This window comes from Centruroides vittatus, unplaced genomic scaffold (assembly GCF_030686945.1).
Source record: "Centruroides vittatus isolate TY-2023 unplaced genomic scaffold, ASM3068694v2 scaffold_944, whole genome shotgun sequence".
Taxonomy (NCBI): Eukaryota; Metazoa; Arthropoda; class Arachnida; order Scorpiones; family Buthidae; genus Centruroides; species Centruroides vittatus.
Window position 1 is genome coordinate 1,250,851 of NW_027122722.1, and position 24,101 is coordinate 1,274,951.

The 24,101-nt window shown below is 31.6% G+C and overlaps 2 protein-coding genes across 2 annotated transcripts in view; both read right to left on the bottom strand.

Moving 5' to 3' along the window:
• The window catches only part of LOC136990480 (uncharacterized), a 46,421-nt gene extending 39,357 nt beyond the window's left edge, over window positions 1-7,064 (bottom strand). The window contains exon 1 of the mRNA XM_067288864.1: window positions 7,048-7,064. The gene's annotated coding sequence lies outside the window, so the exon portion shown is untranslated. The remainder of the gene's footprint in view (window positions 1-7,047) is intronic.
• A 6,012-nt stretch (window positions 7,065-13,076) lies between these two features.
• The window catches only part of LOC136990481 (uncharacterized), a 32,238-nt gene continuing 21,213 nt past the window's right edge, over window positions 13,077-24,101 (bottom strand). The window contains exons 3-5 of the mRNA XM_067288865.1: window positions 22,299-22,525; window positions 22,154-22,232; window positions 13,077-13,309 (exon numbers count right to left, since the gene is read on the bottom strand). Of these exons, the coding sequence (XP_067144966.1) occupies window positions 13,106-13,309; window positions 22,154-22,232; window positions 22,299-22,525 (510 nt within the window). The 3' untranslated portion in view covers window positions 13,077-13,105. The remainder of the gene's footprint in view (window positions 13,310-22,153; window positions 22,233-22,298; window positions 22,526-24,101) is intronic.

The following is a 24,101-nucleotide window of genomic DNA, read 5'->3' on the forward strand; positions in this document are numbered from 1 at the left end:
GTCAGGAAGGAGACTCACAGAAGGAATTGTTAACATATATAAAATCTTGTAAAACACCATACTTTGGACACATAATCGGAGGACGCAAGTATGAATTATTACAGAACATCATAATAGGTAAAATTGACAGAAAAAAGCAACATGAAAGAATTGGGATGTTATGGATTGATAATGCATGAATGTACAGGAATATGTGGGATGTGAGAACTAGTAGATGAGGCAAAGAGGAGAGCCCTCTAGTGATGACAATGCAATGTTCAGGAAACTGGACATGCTACAAAGAGGAAAGTGTTAGATTTATTTTCTCAATCCGAGGTTGAGTTAACATAAATTCGATATTTGTTACAGTTACTTCTCCGATTTTCGTGACAATTATTTTTCTCCCAATCCACAAAAATTATGTAAAACATTATATTTACCGAATACAATCAAGTACATGGACAGGTGTCTCAGAAGCTCGTCTCGTGTTCCTTATTCTTAGATGGTTCCGTTCTCCAATCCCCTTTTAGCAGCCAATCACTTAGTTGGTCTATCCCGATCTCCAGACAGAAAAAAGAGCTTCCATTGGCCCTTCGACCCTTTATACCCTCCTGTTCCCCCGCCAGGTTTATTGCCCCTCCAGGCCTAAGTAGAAACAACTCAAGAAAGAGAAAAAATACTTTATTCAACTATCTTTTTACTACTGTTGTATTTTATTGTATTTATGTATTTTATGTATTTTACATAAAAAATTAAATAGATATGGTCATTGGTTAACAATTCTGTTCAGAACAAGATTATCAAGTTATATATATATGCTGGAAAATCCACTTATAGGTACTATTGAATGTCTAGTAAATATATTTTAGAACATTATTGTAATTGTAAAATCATTTTTTAATATTAATAATTTAGTAATCTATACTTGCTGTTTGGACTGATGAGGGACTCAGTCCCTCATCAGTCCAAGCAGCATTTCCAATGCATTTTCCTATGCATTTCCAATATTAATTAATAAAGCATATATTTTTTAACTTGATCTATGACTCTGTTTGATCACTTAGCCTACAAGCCTATAAGTCTGTACAATTAGACCCTGGGCTACATCAAGAAGCATTAATCCAGACAAGAAACAAGAATATTTACAAAAAATTCAAACACAAAAACAACCTGAAGCAGGCTTCTCAAAAAAAGCCAAAAATGTTTGTAACCCATATAACCATCTGCTGGAAAAATAAGCAAAGTGTGTATATTGTACAAATGTAACTATTGTTACATTTATTCCAGTTTGGATAACTCAGAGGTTAAACTAGCCACTGTACTTAATTCTATTATGAAAGAAATAAACTTTTAAGAGTGGGAAAATCTAGAGAAACATTATTGCTGTCAACCTGGTTAACAGGCTATTCTCAGGCTGAGGATGGCTCATTAACAGGAACAGTCCAAGCCAGAGATGGCTGTTAACTAGGTCAAAAACATTAGCATTCCTCCAACCATACCACTAATACTAAATAACTTTATGAAAGAGATTCCACTTTTATTTCTAATATTCTATGCCACCACAAAAGGAAAACCCATTTGATAGTCCACAAATGCCAAGCTCCTTATCATCCTGATAAAAAAAAATCCTTGACATATTAAAAGGAAAACAAATGAAATAAATATGCAGTATATTTTTGAGCAATGAGCTAATTGTTGAATTATCTGTAAAGATATTTTATCAACATTTTATTATAAAAAGTTGTACCTATTAATTAGATTTCAAATCTGGCAATCCATTTAATTTTATACATTTAAAAGTGTTATTATTTTTTTGTTTTTATTGCATGTTTATTCCTGTGATAATTAAAAAAATCAGAAGGGTAAAAATTTTCTGCTAAACAAAGAACATATGATAGGACAGACAAGGATACTGCACTCAACAACAAAATAAAATAATGTATGTATAAATATAGTAAGATATTGGATGCATATGTGGCCTTGACCTTACAACTGACTGAACATTATGTGAGAACCAGGGCTAGTGTAAATTTGATGATTTCAATCTTTATTTTTTTGTTCAAATTATTTCATTTTGCAAATGCAGCAAAGGAACTTCATACAATTTTCCCACTACCACATTTAACACTTTATTATGTACTGTACAAGGGACCTCCGTTCCACAGAGCACCATGGAGGGTAATACATACATGTTATATAAAATACAGGAACTTAAAATACAGAACATAATGCATAGTCACAATAGATATCATTACTTATATAATAGAAACATACATATAAATATATAATGGAAAGTTACTCAATACAATGTTAATGACTACACATTAAAAGTATACATTACGTTGTTATATGTACAAATATGCTGAGGTGGTTTAGAACTAAACTAGGATGTAGAAATTTACAGAATTGGTGATATAGGATTTTCCCGCTGATAACACTTCCTCCATGGGTGACATTGTCTTGAAAAAACTACACATCAAGGGAAATGAAAAAAATTGTGGATTGGAGCAACTGCCAACTTTACCCTCGAATCATGACTCATCTGGACCAAGGCTTCCCTCCTTGAGAAGTCAACAATCATCAACACTAACCATCCATGTATTTTAGCAACTTGCATATGAAATTGTAAACATTCTCTCTCTCATTTCAGCTTGCTTTTAGGATTAGACTCTGCCACTAATTCTATTCCCTTGTAAATTTCCATAAACTGAAAAAATAAATATTTATTAATGAATTTAACATGGCCAATGGTAATTTATGTTTAATAATAATATAATAAATATAATTACAACTTTTAACAAAGGTAAACTTTGCTTCAGTCCTTCTTTCCGTTGTTTACACTATCCGCAATTCATAAAATCACAAAACTCACTGAGACAACCTTTCCTTTTATGGTGTAAACAATGGAAAGAAGGACTGAAGCAAAGTTTTCCTTTGTTAAAAGTTGTAATTATATTTATTATATTATTAGTAAACATAAATATTTATTGTTTAATGGTTGAATGCATAGTGGAGTGCACTAATTTTGGGCTTCCCTGACTAAAATTTCCCTCTTTCATCTTTTACTTCATAAAAGTCCTACATACATGGCTGCTCACGCAGTTTGAAGGTTCCTTTAAGTCGAAAAATCAGACCTGACCCGATGGAATGCTGCCACCCTGTTCACAATTACATGCCACATATGCATCTTAGGCACTGAAAGTGTTTTGATATAAAATCTGTTTGAAAAATCTCAAACTAAAGGGAATTTTACAATTGCAGTTTTTCACAAATCCTTAAACTAAAGGAAGATTAATATAATCAAAATTTTAAAAATTAAGTTACTAAAATTAAAATATCAGAATTAAAATATTTAAAAAGCAGATCATGAAGGGTTGTTCATGAATCTGTGATACTTTGATAAATGATACTTTGATTTTTTTTACTTACAGATGTGGATAGGTGGGTCTCTCAATATATGGTGGTTGGATCATGTACAGGATGACTGATACCAGGCAAGACAAATATACTGCACTCAATGATCAAATAAAATATCAGTCAGATTTTTATTTCTCACAATCAGCATAAGTCATGTGTCAACCAACACAAGAAACTTCCTCACAGGAACCAATTTCACATCCTAGCAGACAGAACACCAATAGAGCCCAGAGATAAATTGTGACAGGAATTATTGTAAAAAATCACTTATGTGAGGGTTTTAGTCTGTAAGTGAATAAAAGTATGACTTTCTAATACCTTTTATTTATCTTTAAACACATTTTCCTCACACTGCCAAGCAGCTCTGGCACAAGCACTTACAACACATCAATTTCAAAGGTTCAAAATTTCTGAGAGAGAGAGAGAGATTCATGAGGCTGAAAAGTAATTTGTTAGGTGAGAAAGTAATTTGTTATCTACATCCCTTGGTGATTCAAACAGGCAATTTTTTTTCTGTTGAAGATTATTCAGTAGATGATGAGAGGGCTTGTAATCAATGAGGTTGGAACTCCTCTTAGTTGATCACTCAAACTTAAACTCTATGAGTTTAAGTTTGAGTGATCAACTGGTTCATGGGGGAGCACCAAGGACAGAGAGAACACTCCCATTTGGAGGCACCTCTCTTTCTTATCTCTCCATTTGACTCAATTCTTAAATACCACATGTAAGCCCATGCCAGTGGACAGTTGATTCACCTCTTGTTTCAATTGGAATTGAAATTATCACCAACAGTTTATGGAGATCATCTAGGGATCAATCCCTCTTCCTAAGATAAATATCTTACCCATCTCTCTGATCACATTTATTGTTTCAACATGAAAAATGGAGTCCAATTACCATCTCAGATTGATACTTAACAATCAAATTGACAAATATATGTCACCATATTATTATATATTGTATGAATTTTTTAATGTCATTTGTTGGTTTTAGTTGTTACCATCTGTCTCTGATTGGACAATTAAAAAGGATAATTCTGTAAAGACCCAAAATTATTTGTATGGTCATAATATTGATTTAATCAATATGTCACCATAATTCCATATTACTTTCATAGTCCAATGTAACATAACTTCCTCATTTTGTCTAAACACTACAGTCTTAAATATTAAAAAAATAATCTTTTCTTCTTTCCAACAAAATGTTTATTAATGGAACAACATTTTTGGCCTGATTTCTACATCAACCATAATACAAAAACATTCCAAAATAGAGTGATTTTGTATTAGGGTTGATGGTAAACCTAAGGTAAGCCTATAAATTAGACTGAAAATGTTCATTCCATTAATTAATAAACATTTTGCTGGAAAGAAGAAAAGGTTATTTTTTGATATTTGCAACTGGTTACAGTTGTGTTTTCCATTTTCTTGAGTACTACAATCTTATTTATTTCTCACAATCAGAATAAGTCATGTGTCAACCAACACAAGAAACTTCCTCAGAGGAACCAATCTCACATCCTAGCAGACAGAACACCAATAGAGCCCAGAGATAAAATTGTGACAGGAATTATTGTAAAAAAGTAATTAAGTCACTTTTATTTAAAACATTTTTCTACTTACAAAATAAAGTGAAACAAGAATAATTAAAATATATATATATATCAGCACATCACATAGCAACCAAATATAAGTCAAAGGATGTAACTTGTACTTTGAACTAAAACCAGATGATAAATAATGTATTAATAATAGCTAGAATCGAGGTATTGTAAACAAATTTGTAAGTCGATCCTATTACTGGACATGTCACCCATACTATGATCAACCTACAAATTTATTAAATTGTAAGATTAGTGTAAGGTATGCATAATATAAAATAGGGTTTCTCATTTCCCAGCGCTTTGCTTGTCCCAGGATTCCGGGATAAAAGTAAACTGTTTCCCGGGATAGAATTGATTATTTTTAAGATAAAAAATATCTTAGACTCAAATGATATAATTATTTTTCATTTTTTAAAGTAATTTAATATGTTCTGCAACCTCCAGAATCATATTAATAATGCTGTGTAAGATATTTATTAAAAATTACCTTTGAATTATGTAGAAATTTTCACAAATAGGATAAAAATTATTAAAGTTTGCTGGAAATTGCATACAACAACAACAAAAAGAAATTGCTTTGAATTGAGTTAATTAATTAAAAATTAAAAAAAAAAAAAAAAAACTTAGATCAAACTTCTAACTTAGAAGGTAATTTTAATTTTTTAAATAAAACATAATACAAATTATTATTGTAAATTTTTATAATAAGATTTAAAAAAGCAAAGATGGTCAATACTCCAATCACTTGATCCAGTTTTTATTTTAATAATGAAAAGTCCCACTACCGAGAATGCCCTTTCTGATTCAATTGATGTGGGTGGAATCGTCTTTAATGCATTTAAGAGAGGACAGATGTGTTTTTTCACCCATAGCCCGGAAGATTTCTAGTTCGTTTTTGAGATTGTAGTACTTCTTTTGCTCTCTATTATTCTTGATTTGTCTACCTCAACTGCTTTAATAGAAACATCATAGCCCAATAATTTGGCAGTTCGTTTGTCTTTAATAATCAGGTTTATGACGAAAAACTTCATACTTGCAGACTTCATACTCATTTGTATCCTTGCCCAGTTACTGAAGCTACTGGGCATGGTTAAAAATTAAGACAGCATAAGCACAATTATTCCAGATATTACAGGTTCTGACAAGTACAGAATTTTCAAAGTCCTGCCACAAATATGCTATGTATTGATTATTGCCCATTTGTGACATGCCATAACGAGCAAAAATTAAAAAAACTAATAAGTAGGTTTAAAATTAATAAACACAAATGTATTCTGACAGTTTATGAGTTAATTATACTTTCTATTTGCAAAATTTCAATCTTAACACAAAATAAGAAAAAAATGAATTTTTAAGAAATTTGCGGGATTTCCCGGGTTAAAAAAAATAACCGGGATCTCGTTTGAGAAACCCTAATATAAAATGAAATAATCGTATCAGTTATAGATGTAAAACATTATGAACATCAGAATTAGCATCGATGTGAAGTTCTAAATAATTTAATCAACCGAACTCTCAAGATACAATTGATGTGTATCTATAAACTACTGGCATATAAAGATATGTTACTGTCAATTTTAAAAGAATGACTTGATTATGTTCTCGATTTTTATCTTAAAAATATTATCTACAATATTATTTCAGAAATGACATTCAAATTAATCGCAAAACAGATAATGCACGTATAATAATCGGGAGATAACAAAGAACAAAGTACTGTACTTATAAAGTACACATTTAATGCTCACCTTTCTTTGACAATATTTCTTGTGCGAAGAGGATTGATAAACTGAAACAAGTTCCCGATGATTTCGAAAGACCGAAACCGAATCCAAGACCGAAACCAAAACCAAAACCGCACCCGACTTCCGCGTGTAATGTCCGGTGATGCTTAATAATCATGCTAATATGAAATTAGTCAAGCTCGATGGCTTATAAAAGCTTATAAAGAGAATTTGTTTTTTACAAATTGTCACAATTAATTTTTCCTAAATTCACTAATCTAAAATGCAGTAAAGTTATCATTATAATATCAATATCTCACTCACCGTTTAACCTGGAGAGGCGATAGCGAGAATTCTGTATATTTCACCTTGAAAAATAAATCTAACACCGAAATTTTTCACTTTCTAAACAATACGCAATCGCGTGACGAGACAGCTCCGACGACACTAATCTGTGCTATCAACTACTTATAACAACATAGGAATAATTACGGGATGTAAGTTATGATAATGACATTTAATTATCTAACTATAAAATTCCTATTGCTAGTAATACACTCGGTTGCGGAACACAATACGAGAATAAGGCAACCAAACTGTTTCGTTAACGCTGTCAATTGATCCTTTTATATTGTATTTGTTTATCTAAGTTCACGTGTTTCCATATGATGCGAGGGGCATCGATTGAAGGTTACGAATGCATCGACCTTCGTCTGTAGGAAGGAAATCGCCCGCTTTTCTTTGAATTGCGGCTTTACGGAAATGTGTTTTAAGTAATTTGCTTTCGATTTTGTTTCTACTTACGATTGCATTTTTTAATTAAGATATAAAAGTATCTTAATGACTCTGACTTATAAATAAGTGACAAAAGTTGAAAGTATTTACATTTATTTACATATTTACTAATTTGCAAGACGAGGAGTCATCCACGAGTATTGTTAATTTTAATTTCAAGAAATTCCATCTGTATTTAGAAGTACGGGTAATAACGGGTTTTGACCTTGAATTGTAAATGGAAACTAAACACGACAAATCTAGTGCAGTTGTAAATTTATCACTGCTTCGTCTATAAAAGCAATGTTTTCATGTTTATCAATTATTAAGAACTATTTCGTATTTCCAACTACACAATGGAGTGCAATTCTAAAGGGCTCCATTTAAAACGGATTATTATTTTTGTTTCTCTGGGCAGCGCTGGAAAATATTAATAAAGACTAAGCAAGCAAACACTATATTTATTTAATTATTAATAATTTCTTCCAATATTTCTGTACTACTAGAAAAATCATAGAATATTAATATTTATAATATAGGCTTAAATAAATTTAGAATTCGTGTCTATTTTCTTATTAGCCTAATAGTTTTATTATATTATGTATACAGTAGTTTCATCTAGGTGTAACAAAAATATTAATTAAAATTATCCCAAATATTCAAAATGTTACATTAATTAATATCGTTATTTTAAATGATACGTAGGAACTGTCCATTAATTACGTGTACAGTGATATAGAGGTATCCTTCGATTAACGCGATAAATTGATCCTTCGATGCTACCGCTTATATCAAAATCACGTTAAGCAAGGGATACTTATGCTATTTCCTTTCTTCCCTTAAGCCATGTACAATAATTAATGGAGGTCCCATACAAGAATACTGTAGTAGCGTAACCAGAGGACTCTCTTATCTTTGAAATAAATAAATGAAGGAAAAAAATAAGCGTAGAAAAAGATTTGAATGTAACAAACTCATTTATATATGTGTATGAGTTTATTCTTCATCCACAGCACTACTGACTATATCCACACTGGTACAGGGTGAATCATTCCAATTCAGCCTCCTCCATAATATGAATTTTTATAAAAAATTTGAACATTTTCAGCTATTAATTATGGATATTTTGGATTAAATTTTTGTTTATGTTTATTAATTTTTGTCGTTTAATGGAAATGTGCTACTTTTATCGTATTTTTAAATAGAAGAGACATACTTGCTTATCTGCTCTACATCGACTTAAAATATATAATGCAGCTTTGAAACATAATCTGTAGCAATCTATGTAAGATTTTTTACTCAGGTTACCATGCTTTCATTAAAATATATTTTAATTTAAAACATTATATAAAATATATTTTTTTATTTTTTATATATACTGTATTTGGTTTATATAACTACAAAGGTTATCTTACTTAAGGATTTATCTCACCGAGTGACCAATCTAACACATTTTAAAAATTGTGTACATTAGAAGAATAAAGAATTTTAAAAATGTGTTAGATTGGTCACTCCGCATGATAAATCCTTATGTAAGATAACCTTTGTAGTTGTATAAATCAAATACTATAATACAGCAAGCATTAAAACGAAACCATATAGTTTGGTTATTTTAGTCTACCATTGTCATGTTTATCGCGATACTTGGATGGCACGAAATGGCACAGTTTTATTGGTCACGTGGACGGCAATTTCTAATGTGGGTTCTGACAAACTGTTCTGTTCACAGCCGAATATCAAATGGTAATCTGCCAACCTATGATTCCACTCTAAAGTTTCGGAAATCCCAAGTTCCACACCTAAAACATCCTAGAAAACCCTAGATATTTAATTTTGCGTTTTAATTGTTATAAAAACTGTTTTATTGATAAATATTATTAATTGTTCTACTTATATATTATACGGATATACGTAATTCATAGCGAGAGAATCTCATATATAAAACTTCTATAAATAAAAAAATATATATTGTACTGTAAACCACATAAAAAAAATAACTTCCACAAAGTAGTTTTAGAAAGTAATATTTTATTTGTTAAAATAAAACTCAATTTTTTTCTATTGCGTGTTCAATCTTTAGAGATTAGAATACAACTTAAGTTTAATCTCTTTTAAACTTTTAAAATAATTTATATATTATTTTTCATTTTGAAAAAAACAAAAGAAATAAAAAAAAATTTAAATTGCTAACTTACCAACATTATTAGGATTCTGACGAGACAACAGAGTTGCTGTGACTTTTTTCTTGTTTTCTAAGTAGCTGTTATGGCATCTTTCTTCAATATCATCTTCAATTACGCTTTTTGGAGGATCCCACGAATACACGCTCCTCCACGTCTCGCAATTGCTCGTTTAACAAAGCAGGCGATTTGCCACAGTTTTTGGCTATAGGAGATTGGCTCGTGCATTTTTCACAATGTTAATCTGCGAGAAAATTCGCTCCACACTGGCTGAGGAATTTGGTAAAGCCAATAACGTACACACAAACTCTGACAACAAAAGACTTGCACTCTCATCCTTAGTCAGACTTATTTTTTTCCAGAAAATAGAAAGCCTTAATATACGCACGTCGCTAATTAGGTGTTACAAAGATTCTTTATAATGGAGTAAAAGTTTCCATTCGTCTTGCAATTCGCCTACGTTTTCTTCAGGAACTGGATTTAGAAATTTGGAAGCAATAGAAATGATCGATGTCATTCTTCTCTCAGATAATGCTTTCTCAACGTCTAAACCCCCCTCCCGAAGTTCGACAAGAACACTTTCTTTTGATATTTCGAAATCGTTTGCGGATTTGTTGACGCAGTTCTTTCAGAAACGACAAAACGTCCTTACGGAACAACTGTTCTTCGTTTCTAAGATTTTGGATTTTAAGCAAGCTTTCATATCTTCCTCCAACTTCAAAGGAAAAAGCGAGATTGAGTGGATCAATATTTGCTATATCAATAGAGGCAATGACATCTCGGATAAACATGGGCGAAAGAACTCTATATTCGTCAAAAGCAGGAGCAAAAATTTTATGAATGCGCAAAAGTTCGGACTGAAATTTGACATTCATTTTGTCAACTTTTGCAAGCACTTAGTTTCAGAACAGCAACATGTGCTTTGTTCCTGGAATAACAACAAACGTTTTTAAAAAAATCTTCTAGCCAAGATAGTAAACAGTCGTTTGCATTATTTGCACACAGTGCAAATGAATGGCATACACGTGCTAATACAAAACATATAGAACAGCTTTTTTTTTAATAAGCTCGGAACCACTTTGTGCACCCGTCATAATAGAAGAGTTGTCACTTGCAAAACCAATAATATTTGTTACAGGGATGTTCCGTTCTGATAGGAGCGTTTTGAATGAATGAATTGTATAGCCTGCTCCACTAGAATCTTCCACTTCAATAGCATCTAACAGTGCATCCAAAACTTCACATCTGCCTTAGTCAAAATATCTAACAACAATAGCAAGGACTTGAGCCACTGATGTGTCAGTACTCTCGTCAATTATAACAGAAAATTTATGTTTTTGAAATTTCCTTCTTTAAAACAAATAAAACTAAAAACTACATAATGTTGGCATAAAAATAATTAAAATAATGATTTATTATTCAATTTTTTAAAATAAATTCGAATGAATGTCGCGTTACTTCGATTCAAAATTTTCCCCTGGACGAAATTAGATAGATAACCGGCACGACTCTATTGCTATCTGGAAAAGTATGATGCACAGGGGCAAAACCACCACTAAAAATTGAGAACATTGTGACGAAAAGTTGCAGACCGGCATTGTGAAGGTGTCACAATAATCGCTGGTTAGAATTAGTTTGATTTATTTGGTTACGGCAACGCGACACGCAAGCGATCTGTGGGGGGATGCATCCCAAGAAAACTTTTATGAGAAGTTGGACCCTATTTAGGTGAAGAAAAGCCGGAAAACTCCACGTGGCCGGCCCGTTTGCCATGCCCGAACCCACGACTAACTAACTACCAGAATTTGGTGGTTTTATGCACTCGACTACCGGAGGGTTGTTTATTAGAATTAAGAAAGTACCGTTCAGAAATGAAAAAACCCGAGTCATTAGATGTGGAAAATTAAATACTTATAGACTTTTCGTTTTCACAAAGTAACACTTTGTGAAAAGTCTATAAGTACAGTACATATTTATTATACGCACTATATCATTGTCGTAGTAATTAAGTGAATATAACATATACTAGCAGATGAGCCCGGCGTTGCACGGGCAAAAAGAAACGATAGCGAAAATTAAGATTATTAGATTATAGCAGATCTTAAGAATTAGGTTCACCCTCTTCCGAGACTAATTAGAGAATTTTTAGATGGGTCTAAAAATATGTTCGATTTCCTGCAAACCGCATGTAAAAATAGTACATTCGAAGCCGAGTTCTTCAGGGTAATCCTTAAAGCAAGAATCAGTTCGATTTTTATTCCTGACGAAGGCCTTTCAAAAAGACCGAAACACGTTTGAAATTTGAATTAAAAGGCTGCATTAAAAATGTTGGTGTGTGCCGATACATAAATTTGTTTGAAACATTATATTTCGAATTTGTTCGAAATTGGAACAAATTCAAAAATTCATTCAAATTCGTTTATTTTGAATTTATTGTTTTTGGGTTACCCGAAAGGTGGAAATGACTAACCGTTTGGACTCTGCGTTTATTATCATCAATCCATTTCTATTATAGCATAAGATACAGTAATACCTAGGTTTTTGTTGACTTCGGTTATCCTCGATTTTTGCCGCGAAAAATGTCTTGGATTTTGTCGGCATGCCCACGTGACCTCGCTGCTAATTTTGCAAAAACAAAGGGTGACCCCGCGTTTCCTGCTCAGTGTGGCGTTGTTTCTCGTCCTGTGAGCATTATACCGTGCATCTAGCCTGTCAAACAATTCCATTGCTTTTCTTTCATCTTCATCATGGGACCAAATAACGTTTCCAGAGCCAGCAGCCTTTCGAATGCCATGTTAAATTTTCATTTATTCTTTGCATTAGTCTTTTATGTTCATTTTATATTAATTTCTTATTGTTTTTAGTATTAAACACTATATTTATTCTTTATAGTGTTTTTGGCATGCATTTTGGAATGAACGAATTACATAATTGGATTTACATTGATTCATATGGAAATAATTGCCTCGGTTTTCGTCGGTTTCGGATTTCGCCGATTGTTTTAGGACTGATTATCGACGAAAACCGAGGTATCACTGTATTTTAAAATTATTTCCTTTTTAATAAGAATTATATTTAGTTTATTATTTTGTTAAATTTTTGTCAATAGATGGCGCTACAGTAACTCAAGTGTTGATAGAAATTGATTTATAGAAATCCAATAAATGTTTTGGGGTAGGATGTACGACATTGTCTAAATTAGGGATATGTAAACGTAACTGCCGAGTTTCGTAGCAATTGGTCGAATGGCCTAGGAATGTATAGCGAACAAACATTCTCATTTATATATATATAGATTTTGTTTTATTTACATTAACATTTACTTCATGAAAATAAATAATTAAAAAACATTTATGATATATAGAGTTTGTAAAACAAGACTTAACTGATACAAAAAACTCAACTTTGACAATAATTATTTATTATAGTTAAACAAATGGCCTTTGATTGCGGCTACAAATTGGTAAATGATTATAAACTAAATTTCCATCAGGAAAAATCTGTAAACAAAGCCAACACATGTGACTGTGACACTTTAAACAAACAATGTGATTACAGCCACCATTTTTTTGGATCGGAGAGTGACAAGCAGTACAGATTTTTCTGTTCCGTGAATCTTGTTTCATCCACACCTGGAAAAAAAATCACAAAATATAAATGTTTCTTGTAAATTAAATTCACAATGTAGTTGTTATTTTAAATATTAAAGCAATTGTTTTTATTAATTTATCTTTTTTTTTAAATAAATTTTCTAATTGTTAGACAACTAAAAATACGAGGGTCATTCTAAAAGTAAAGAATGTTTGTCTCTCTAGATATTTTTATTTAAGATAATGAAACAAAACGTATTTTACAACACACGATACCTTAGCTATTTTTCTGCGTAGTCTCCATACAAATTTAAACTTTTGTCATAGCGTATCACCAGCTTTTCTATGCCTTCTGCACACTCAGTTACCGCCAAGTTCTTGAACCAGTCATTAACGGCCTTTTTCAGTTTGTTGTCACTTCCATAGTGATTCTCAATCAAAAAAGTCTTCAATTTGGAAAAAAGATGGAAATCACTCCGAGCCAAATCTTGGCTATAAGGAAAATGTTCAAAAACTTCACACAAACTGCATAAGCAAGTTCTTCGTCGTCAACGCAGCAGCAATAACGCACATCTTCATGTTGCTGGACTTTCAAGCCAGGACTTGGCTCGGAGTAATTTCCATCTTTTTTTCCAAATTGAAGACTTTTTTGATTGAGAATCACTATAAAAGTGACAACAAACTGAAAAAGGCCGTCAATGACTGGTTCAAGAACTTGGCGGTAACTGAGTGTGCAGAAGACATAGAAAAGCTGGTGATACGCTATGACAAATGTTTAAATTTGTATGGAGACTATGCAGAAAAATAGCTAAGGTATCATGCGTGTTGTAAAATAAGTTTTGTTTCATTATCTTAAATAAAAATATCTAGAGAGACAAACATTCTTTACTTTTAGAATGACCCTCGTAATTTAATGGCTCCAATTTAGCATGCATCACAGTTTATTTTCTCAATTGTTTTAATACCAGTCTTAATTCAACAGTGCCTCAACTTTTCGATCTGTGGATCAAAATGTAAATATGTGATTTTTCTTCAAAAACTTTTTTATATTCTTGGGAAATGTAAAAATGTTGGTGAGTCATTTACATAATGACTTATACAGTATCCTGTATACTGCATCAGTTCTCTCTCTCTCTCTCTCTATATATATATATATATACACATACAGGGTGGGCCAGCGAAAACGAAACGGCAGAGTGTTCATGTTCGTCCAAGCAAATCGCTCGGACAGGTCGATTTTACTCTCGAGGGGACATCTTATGCAATAAAGTTTTTGCGAATCTGAATATTAACTAAACAAACATTTTTTTCGAAATAAATGTTTGTTTAGTTAATACAAAATAAACGAGTTTTTAAAATTTTTTGTTGTCTGTTGTATTCAGAATCGCAAAAACTTTATTGCAAAAGATGTCCCCTCGAGAATAAAATCGACCTGTCCGAGCGATTTTCTTGGACGGACACGAACACTCTGCCGTTTCGTTTTCGCTGGCCCAACCTGTATATATATAATATATATAAAGTGGGTGTGGTAATATGATGGGGCAGGTCAGTGGTGTAGCTACATATTCGGCACCCTGGAGCAAGTAGAATTGATGCACCCCCAGTTCCTGGGAAGATGTCTCGCAAAATTTATTTTGAACATTTAACTTTAAACACATATATCTAATTATTTCGATTTAAAACCTCAGTTGATAACAATTTATTTGAGATTCGAGGCATTTCAACAATAAGATATTCAATTTAATAAATATAAAAATATCAATAAAATAAATTGTAATTTTTTAAGTACGGAGTACCTTTATTTTTAACTCTTCACCGTATGGACACTATGAGGGCATCATTTTAGCAAGCCCATTATGAGTTTGGCCAGGCCCACAATGGGGCGGCCGAGTGGAGAGGAACAGGGCTGACATATCCGGACCATTTCCCCTCCAGCAGGATCGCTGGACTCAAAGTACGGTAGGTAGGTCAACCTACGTCTTCGTGCCTGAAGTTGGCCAAACTCCAGTGAGTTGAAATTGGTACATAATGCAAATACTGACTGGATGTGGCAGGTTTCCCCACTTCAAGTCCAAGTTCGGACAAGGAGATGATAGCTGTTCCTGTGGGTGCCCTCGTGGAGACTCGAGGCACTATGTACTTGACTGTCCTCTAACCGAGAACTTCTGCCAAAAGGCTGACCAGGTTGACTGGTTTAAGCCTTCCAAACAATGAACACTTGCAGCAAGTAAAGGAAACTTATTGAAACTAAAGGAATTGATGGGAATAGTAACAGATCTATTCGACCTATAAGCTCAGTGGACGCACTGCGCAGGGTCCCCCCTTTCTAGGGGAGGGGACCCCACTGACCGTTTATAAGAGTTGGTCTCTCTTTGGTAGAAAACTATGTGCAGCACAGGCTGCACGAAAACATATGTCCAGGTAAGAGGGTTGGACTTGAGAGCGAGGAAGGAGAGGATGGATATGGTTCACATTGGGTAGTACTACCAGAGCTTGAGCACTTAACTAACTTGGGTTCAAGCCTGTAAGTCCAGACACCTCAGTGATTAATGGGTGCCAGACTAGGCCTATGATTAAGATATAGTCTTTTTGTATGCTGTAGTTCCATTCGGCAGAGAAGAGACAATTTACTCAGGGTTTGTTATATGACGACCAACCCCGAGAAATTCCTGGGAATTTTTCGACCCATCTGAATTTGATCCCGAGTCTCCCCAGAGCAGTAGGTTACCACCTTAATTGCTTGGCCATCCGGCCTGACTACTAATAACTTTTACTATATATTATAATATTATATAAACTGTATTGACAAAATGTGTGTATTGTTTAATTTCATAACAAATACATAATAATAGATTTAAAAAACTTCAAAATTGTATTCTCACTTTTTCGTTTGCAAATCACTTTCTCCCAATAAAATTGACAAACTTGTTTTTTCAACTGATATAGTAGCCAGAGCTAAGACGGTATTGTGACATGCTGCTTCTTAAATAAGTTTTGATTAATTTCAGTTTTAAAACACTTCGTTCTGCTATCACTTTCGTTGCCAGTAAAGTTCAAGGCATGCTGCAATAATGTCAGAGAAGCTACTTGAGGCTGCGGTGTGAATTAAAAGTAGTTCGGCAACTTGGCGTATAGAAGTAATTTCTTTTACCTGAGTATAAAAACGCATTTTAAATCAAAGCAGTTGAGGTCCAAAACTAGGCAAAGTGTTGGAGGTATATGCCGACTATAACAATTCTGATCCTTCCAGAATATTTTTTATCAGATGACACAACAAAATATGCTGATGGAAAGCCATTAAAAAGTGTACATAATTGTCAAACGGATTCAAATCTAATAGTTAATTGATTAATTATTAAATCCAAAAAAATTTTTTATAAATGTTTTTATTTTGCCCTTTCTAACTTGGCACTCTCGTGATTTGTGCGCCTGGAGCAGTTTACTCCAACTGCTCCATGGTAGCTACGCCTCTGGGGCAGGTTATATACAGACTTTAAACTAAAATTACAAACTTATCAAATGACATTCCTTTTGTCTGAAGTATCTTTAGAAAGTGTGACAAACCCTTTGATGATCCACAGACATATTCTGCCATTGTGATTTCCCCACCCAAAATAAAAAAAAACATGTATAGGCCTACATACACTTAAAAGTTTTGTAGAATAGAAGAAACACTAAAAAGAAAAAAAAGTTACATGGCACAGTTTACATTATTTTGAGGTTCTTCTCTAAATATAAAACTTGTTAAACTTTCAACTGTATCATATGAAAATATATCAATAATAAAAACTCCAAAACTAATACACAATTTAAACATTTATGTATGTATGTATGTATGTATGTATATATATATACATACATACATACAGTTTTATATATTGAGGCAGATAACACCCTCAACTTGCTGTGTAACTTTGTTGTGTAAAAAAGAGCAAATTATGAAAATGTTTTAAATTTTTTTTTCTTTCAGCATTTCTTCTATTCTATTATAATTTTAATTGCACTTGGTATATTAGTCTTGATTTTTTAAATCAATGTATACATGTCAGTGGCATAGCGTAGTGGGGGCAGCAGGGGCGGCACTTTTAGGGGGCGGCAAAATTTCACAATAAATAATAATATCTTGTAAAAATTTGAACCATTTCATTTCATATTTTTGTCGCATCTACGATTCGGACCAATTGAAATGAGCACGGTATTTTTCATTACTTACACCTAAATAAGGGGGCGGCAAAATTTTCCTTTGCCTGGGCGGCTGACACCCACGCTACGCCACTGATACATGACTGTACAGTACATACATGAATTGTCCCATTCTTTTCCTTTTGTTCAAGCCAAACTTTAATTGATATTATTAGAAATGCCTTTTCAAATTTTTATCACATGAGTTGATAAATTTTCAGCAATTATCTCCTTACATAATGACATCATTTCAGACAACTTGATGGTTAATCCTCAGCTGGTTGCATTTTTTAAAAAATAACCAAACCAAATTTGCAATTTCAGTTGGTGTTTGATTCCCCATATATTTTTAACATTGAATTTAACATGTATTATTTTTATATGTATACTATATGTATGTAGTTAATTAAAAACAATGACTGAAATGAATATTTAAATGTTTTAATATACTTAGAATGTAAAGTACTGAAAAATAAAATTAAAGACAACATATTTATCAATGTTATAAAAAATTTAGTAACATTTTTGGCAAATGGTTTGCTGTAGTAAATGGCATATGTATTGAGTAAATTTTTCACATATATTTCTGGTTTTTCTACTTTTTTTTGGTCACAACATGCCCATCTTTCACATTGGCTAATGGCTTTCTTAGATAGTATCTCAACAGATACTCCAGTAAAATCTGAACTTTGACAAAGAGCTGTAAGGAAAATTGTTATTTCTGTTCGTTGATGAATTTCTTCTAAAATAAGAATGCTTTCCTCATTTATCTTTTATGTGATTCCTCTATACAGAATAAATTTTGTCTGATCTACTGTATCTACTCAGCCATTCTTCACTTTAGTTACTGAACTATTCCTTAGAAAGTTTTGTTAAATGGAAAATATATAGTTACAAAAAAAGTTGCAAAAGTTGTATAAAACCCCATGCTCTTTATTCAGCAAAACTGTAATGAGATTTAGAAAAAAATTCTTGTACAAACTCGTAGCCAGGCTTGTAGGCTGGAAGGGTGCTCATGGGGCTAAAGTCCACACCAAATTTTGGTAGAAGCCTATTGCCATCTGGTCAGGTATTTGCCCAGATGGGTAAATACTCGGAAGGGTGATACCCTTATGATGTTTCCAGATGACATCTGAATTTCATTTGAGTACCATCTGGGTATCTTCTTACACTGAGAATTATTTCTTTTTCCAGTCAAAATTGGGCAGTTTCTTGAGTCAATTGCAGTGGATAATATGCACAGAAAAATTGCCATGTCATGTCCTAGTGCACTGTCTGATAGAAATGACAAAACCATGACCATGGACCATGAGCAGAAGTTAATTGAAGGCACCCAGATGACTAATCACCTGACACACATTATTTTAAATTGCAGTTGATCAAGTCTAGCAGTTTTAGTGTTATTTAATTTTGGCTTAAAATTGAGCTTATGGTTATATATGGATATTATTATAAAATATTTTAACAACAAATTGTTGACAGACCATGATAATAATTATAAGCTACAACAGTATTTTATGTTAAAATATTTATAATAATATCCATATATAACCATAAGCTCAATTTTAAGCCAAAATTAAATAACACTAAAACTGCTAGACTTGATCAACTGCAATTTAAAATAATTAGGAATTAATTAAAAATAAATATGACATCTAAGGATTATAATTAAGGATAGTAGAATTATTATCTTATGATAATTTTAAAGATTAAATAACCAAACACTTTTCGTAAGTATAAGTAATTTAGAATTAATTAGTAACAATATAGGCTATTTTTGTCCTACTAACTAAGATTAGCAAAATTTTAACCATTTAATTTCATGATGTTCAACTATTGTAATTTATTGCACTAGTTCAATATGAATATCAATTTATAATTAAACAACCATACTTTGAAAAAAATTTAATAGTTTTGACATTGATTGCCAAAATAATATATTTTTATATTAACAAAATAAAAAGAATAACAACATACACTAAATTATTACCAGATCCATATTTTAAAAATCTTTGTGTTAATAATTTTATTTCAAACTTGTTAAAAACAAATTACATATATTTTGGAAGTGTATTTTAATATTATAATTATAATCTTCAAGCATTTGTAATAGAAAAACAGAAGCATTTCATTTAAATTCAAAATTATAATTGATTTTTAAAAACATGTTGTACTAATTACATAAGAAAATATACAATATTAATTTATTATGTAGAATGTAATAAATAATTAATAAAATAAATAAAATGAAGTACAGTGACATTCTGTTAACCTAGCATCATTGGGACCAAGTTGGTGCCAAGTTATCAAACATGCTGCCTTATCACAGTGGAAGTTTTTCTGGTTTTTTTCAATCTCCTGGATACAATTTTACATATCTTTGTGTGTAAAACTGTACAAATCCACCTTTTATGATTGTTTAACATGCCACTTCAATTTCTCCATGCTATTTCTACCCTTGGTTGGCTTGAAACAAGAACAGTCTATTGTTACTTTGTGCTTTGTATACTTTTATTGCATATAATTACAAACATACTCTAATTATTAAAGTACATAAACAATAATGTACAGTTGTTTCTGTGATAATTATTTATTCCAAATGTGATAAATATTTCTGCTTCTCATATCAAACCTGTGTACTGAGGGGTAGTGGCATGCAGTGAGATTTGATGATAGGGAAGCTGTTTCCATAAAAATTTTAAACAAATACTGGAAATGACAAAAATAAACAGTTTATTTGTTTTAATTTTAAAATAGATAATTGACATAAAACAAAGATATAAGAACTTGTTTTTATTATTTTTTATAAGCTAACTCCATTTGGCAATTTTTTCCGCAAAGTCATTAATTGCTTTATCATAAAAATCGCTGGTTGTTGATTCCATCAAAGTATTTAAAAGCTCCTTTTCTATCAAAAGCAACACTAGTGATGACAATCTTTCCTCCAACTGAGTGTTCCTTGCAAATGTATGAATTTTCTTCATGGTTGAAAAACTGCACTCAACAGATCACTCATAGATGATACCATAAAAATTAATGATATTAAATCATATAATTCTTTTAGTACATTTTTGTTCCGACTATCATTAATTATAATATGTTTTATGTCTAAGAGTGACTTGCCAATATAGTCTGGACATGAATATAAATATTGCAATTTACTACATAATTTAGATAAATCAAAAAATTTTCCATAAATTTTACTTAATTTATAGAATTAAAACTTGCTTTGAAAAATTGTTTTTTATAATATTTAAAATTATTACATTTTAATGCGGCTTTCAATAGAAGCTTTTAAATACTTTGATGGAATCGACAACACATGATTTTTATGATAAAGTGATTAACGACTTCGCATTTAAAAATTGCCAAATGTAGTTAGTTTATAAAAAAATAATAAAAACATCTAAAAGTGATAAAGGTTCTAAAGATTTTGTCTGAAAATCCGTGAAAATAATTATAATTAAATATAGCTTTGTAAAGAAACATACATAAAAATAACATTGAATATTCTTTACTTTTTAAATCTTAAAACAATCCACTTACAGTTAGTCAAATAGTCCCCTACCAGTGGCTAATGGATGGAATCATTGAAAATGTTATATGACATTTTGGTGTGTAGCATCCACCAGCTAAACTGCCAGAGGTGTTCTGGCAGTTTAGCTGCTGCTCTGTATAGCGCATGAGCGAATGTCTGTAATCTGGCTGCTTTACACCATTCAAATATTTTTGCCATGGAAGCTGTCCTGTATTCGACAATATAGTGCTTCCACTGGGAATATGCTTACACAAATTTACATTCAAATAGGCTAATAGCAATCTTATCATTGTTTTTCACATGTAGTATAGAAATTTGTAATAAGGTACATAATGTGATTACAATAAAATAATAATTTTAATTAATTCAAAGTACCAGTACATTAAAATATGAAAATAATCAAACAATATGTATTTATATTTTAGAAAATACAAGAGAAGCAGCACTTGCACAGCTTCCATGGATGGCACGCCACTGTCGAGGGGTTATTCATAAATGATGTCCACTAAGGGAGGAAGGGGATTAAGACAAGTCAGACAAAGAGAAGGGAAGGGGTTGAGCATCAGTGGACATCTGTTTATTTCATTAAATTTTATACAGTTTATGCATTTTATTATATTTATTTCAGAATTTCATGTATGTTTTGTTTCTACTTATGGTATCTATCATTTATAAAGTGATATGGTTTTAAGGGGTTATGGTTTGTTTGTTTGATGTCCAGAGGGGAGGGAGTTATGGAACCTTGGACAAACTGGGACAAGAAGGGGAGGAGAATAAAAATTTCAAAAAAATGCAGTTATAATTTATAGACAACACCTAATTTCTCTGGAAAAGTCTTTAGAAAAATCATGCACAAGCTAACTGGCTCTACCTAACAAAGCATCATGTCATCTAGGCATTTGTCATCTCTAAAATCTTTTCAAGAACTGCATGTTTTGAGTATTTTACATGAAAATCTTAACTCAGGACCTACCCAGTGCACCAATAACCTCCCCAACATGAGCTTGACATGCCAGCATACCAGATGCTGGGGTAACAGAATTTCATTGTATTACTTAAATCTTATTAAAATGAAATAGTTAAAAAAAAAAAAAACAGAACAAAACAGAAAAATTGAAAAAAGCTGAATCTTCATTACACTGTATTAGTCATTTATTTTGACTCACCTTTAATGAATAATCACAGTCCTTCCGGATTTCTTCAGCCATTTTACATGACATACCTGAATGCACTTTACATCCACATCTGTTATTAAAATTTTGAACATGAGAAAATATTTTATGAAATATTTTTAAGTTGAGAAATACTTACAAGGAACATATGGTAATACTACATAATGGACAGGTCCATGTTGTATTTTGATTGATAGATGGAATGTTGTAAATCATTTTACAATCAGCCCCAGGACAAAATCTTATTTTATTATTATTCTGTTCGACATACTCTCTAAGTGAAAAATCCAGTAACTTTCTCATTTCGTCTTCATTGTTACCCAATATGTTCTGAATGTCATCTATAACTAATTCTTTTCCACAGTTCTGAAAAATATGTTTGGAATATTTTTGTTTATATATTAATTTCAGTTATAAATTTATTTTTAATTGAATTTCATTATTATTAAATTTATAAATTTCAATGTATATTGATAATTTTTCACAAATAATGAATGTAAGAGCTTGTCCATTAATTATGTGTAGAAATATCAACATCTAAAATCCAAGCAATTGCTGGAATATATTAAGCTAATATAGCCCAATATAATCCGGTAATTGTTTGGCTTTAATTATTTGTAGGAGTTGCAAAAAGTATAACATCACATGGTGGAGAATATGGTTGAGATATTGTCTACATGGACTTTTTTTAGAAATATGAGTGACATATAAACTTGTTCTTAGCTTACTTATTAGTTACGTGGATAAATTATCAGAAAATATTTGCAGAACTTTTTAAGTGATTTTTTTCAATGTCAAGGGAGTCCTTGAACTATTGTATACATAAAGAACAAAGAGTTTGCCAAAAGTACTGTACATTATTGTACAGTACATAGCAGGAAGGAAGGGAATCATAGCTCAAAAACTAAACATGTAATTGATGGACAGTCCCTAATAAATGATATAACTGAAAAAAAACAATATAGAAATAGAAATGAATATTCTAATAACATAAAAAAATAATCATATTACATATAATAATAATGTAAATCAAAGTTATTTATAACTGGATATAAATGGAAAATTTGAAGACACAACTGTTTTCAATTTTCAAACTAAATTGCACAAATGGATTTGGCCTTGCATTAGCTGTATTCTAGTAAACAGAATATTAAAAAATAGCCATAATTATTAAATTAATTATAATTATAAACATCCATTGATAATTATTAAATTTATCAAGAGATGACACCTAATGTTTACCTCTATGCCAAATTACCTAACATTTAATTATTAATAGTAGTATTAATATAGTCCAATATAATCTGGCAAGCATTTGGCATTAATCTTAAAAAACAGCCAGTTTTAAATTATGTATTTTGTTTATTATTATTATGCTTGAAAATAAAATTATCTCCAAATCACAGATTATTGTGTTGGAGCCTCACTTTCATTTCCTACAATAATTTGAACAAACTACATAATAATACACTGACAGAGGCACCCATACATTGAGGCACATACTGCTTTCTCATGTGGGTTGCCCTTTTCCTAGTTCCCAAGGAACCCCAAATTCTAACAACAAAACAAAAATTCATGACTTCTAGCCTAGTCTGGAAATGTAATAGAAACTAATGAAAGATTTTTGTTCATTGTCCATGCAACTGTTTTCACATAGTTATATGTTCATCAGAATTACGTTCCTTGTTTTCAAGGCTTTTATATTGATTTCGTTTTCAACACTGTTTCACACAAAAACACGTAGTTAATTAACAATTAACTTTACTCACTCTTGGATACAACTGACTGGAATGACGACTACACAAAGACTCTCTCAGACAAACAAAAGTATGTTTGAATTTTCACCTTTGACTTGACGCCCAGATCAAGTTACAACAGATCAGTTACCCCCTCTAAAACGAAGTCTCGGAGATGTCCAGATAGCATCTGTGTTCTAGAGCTC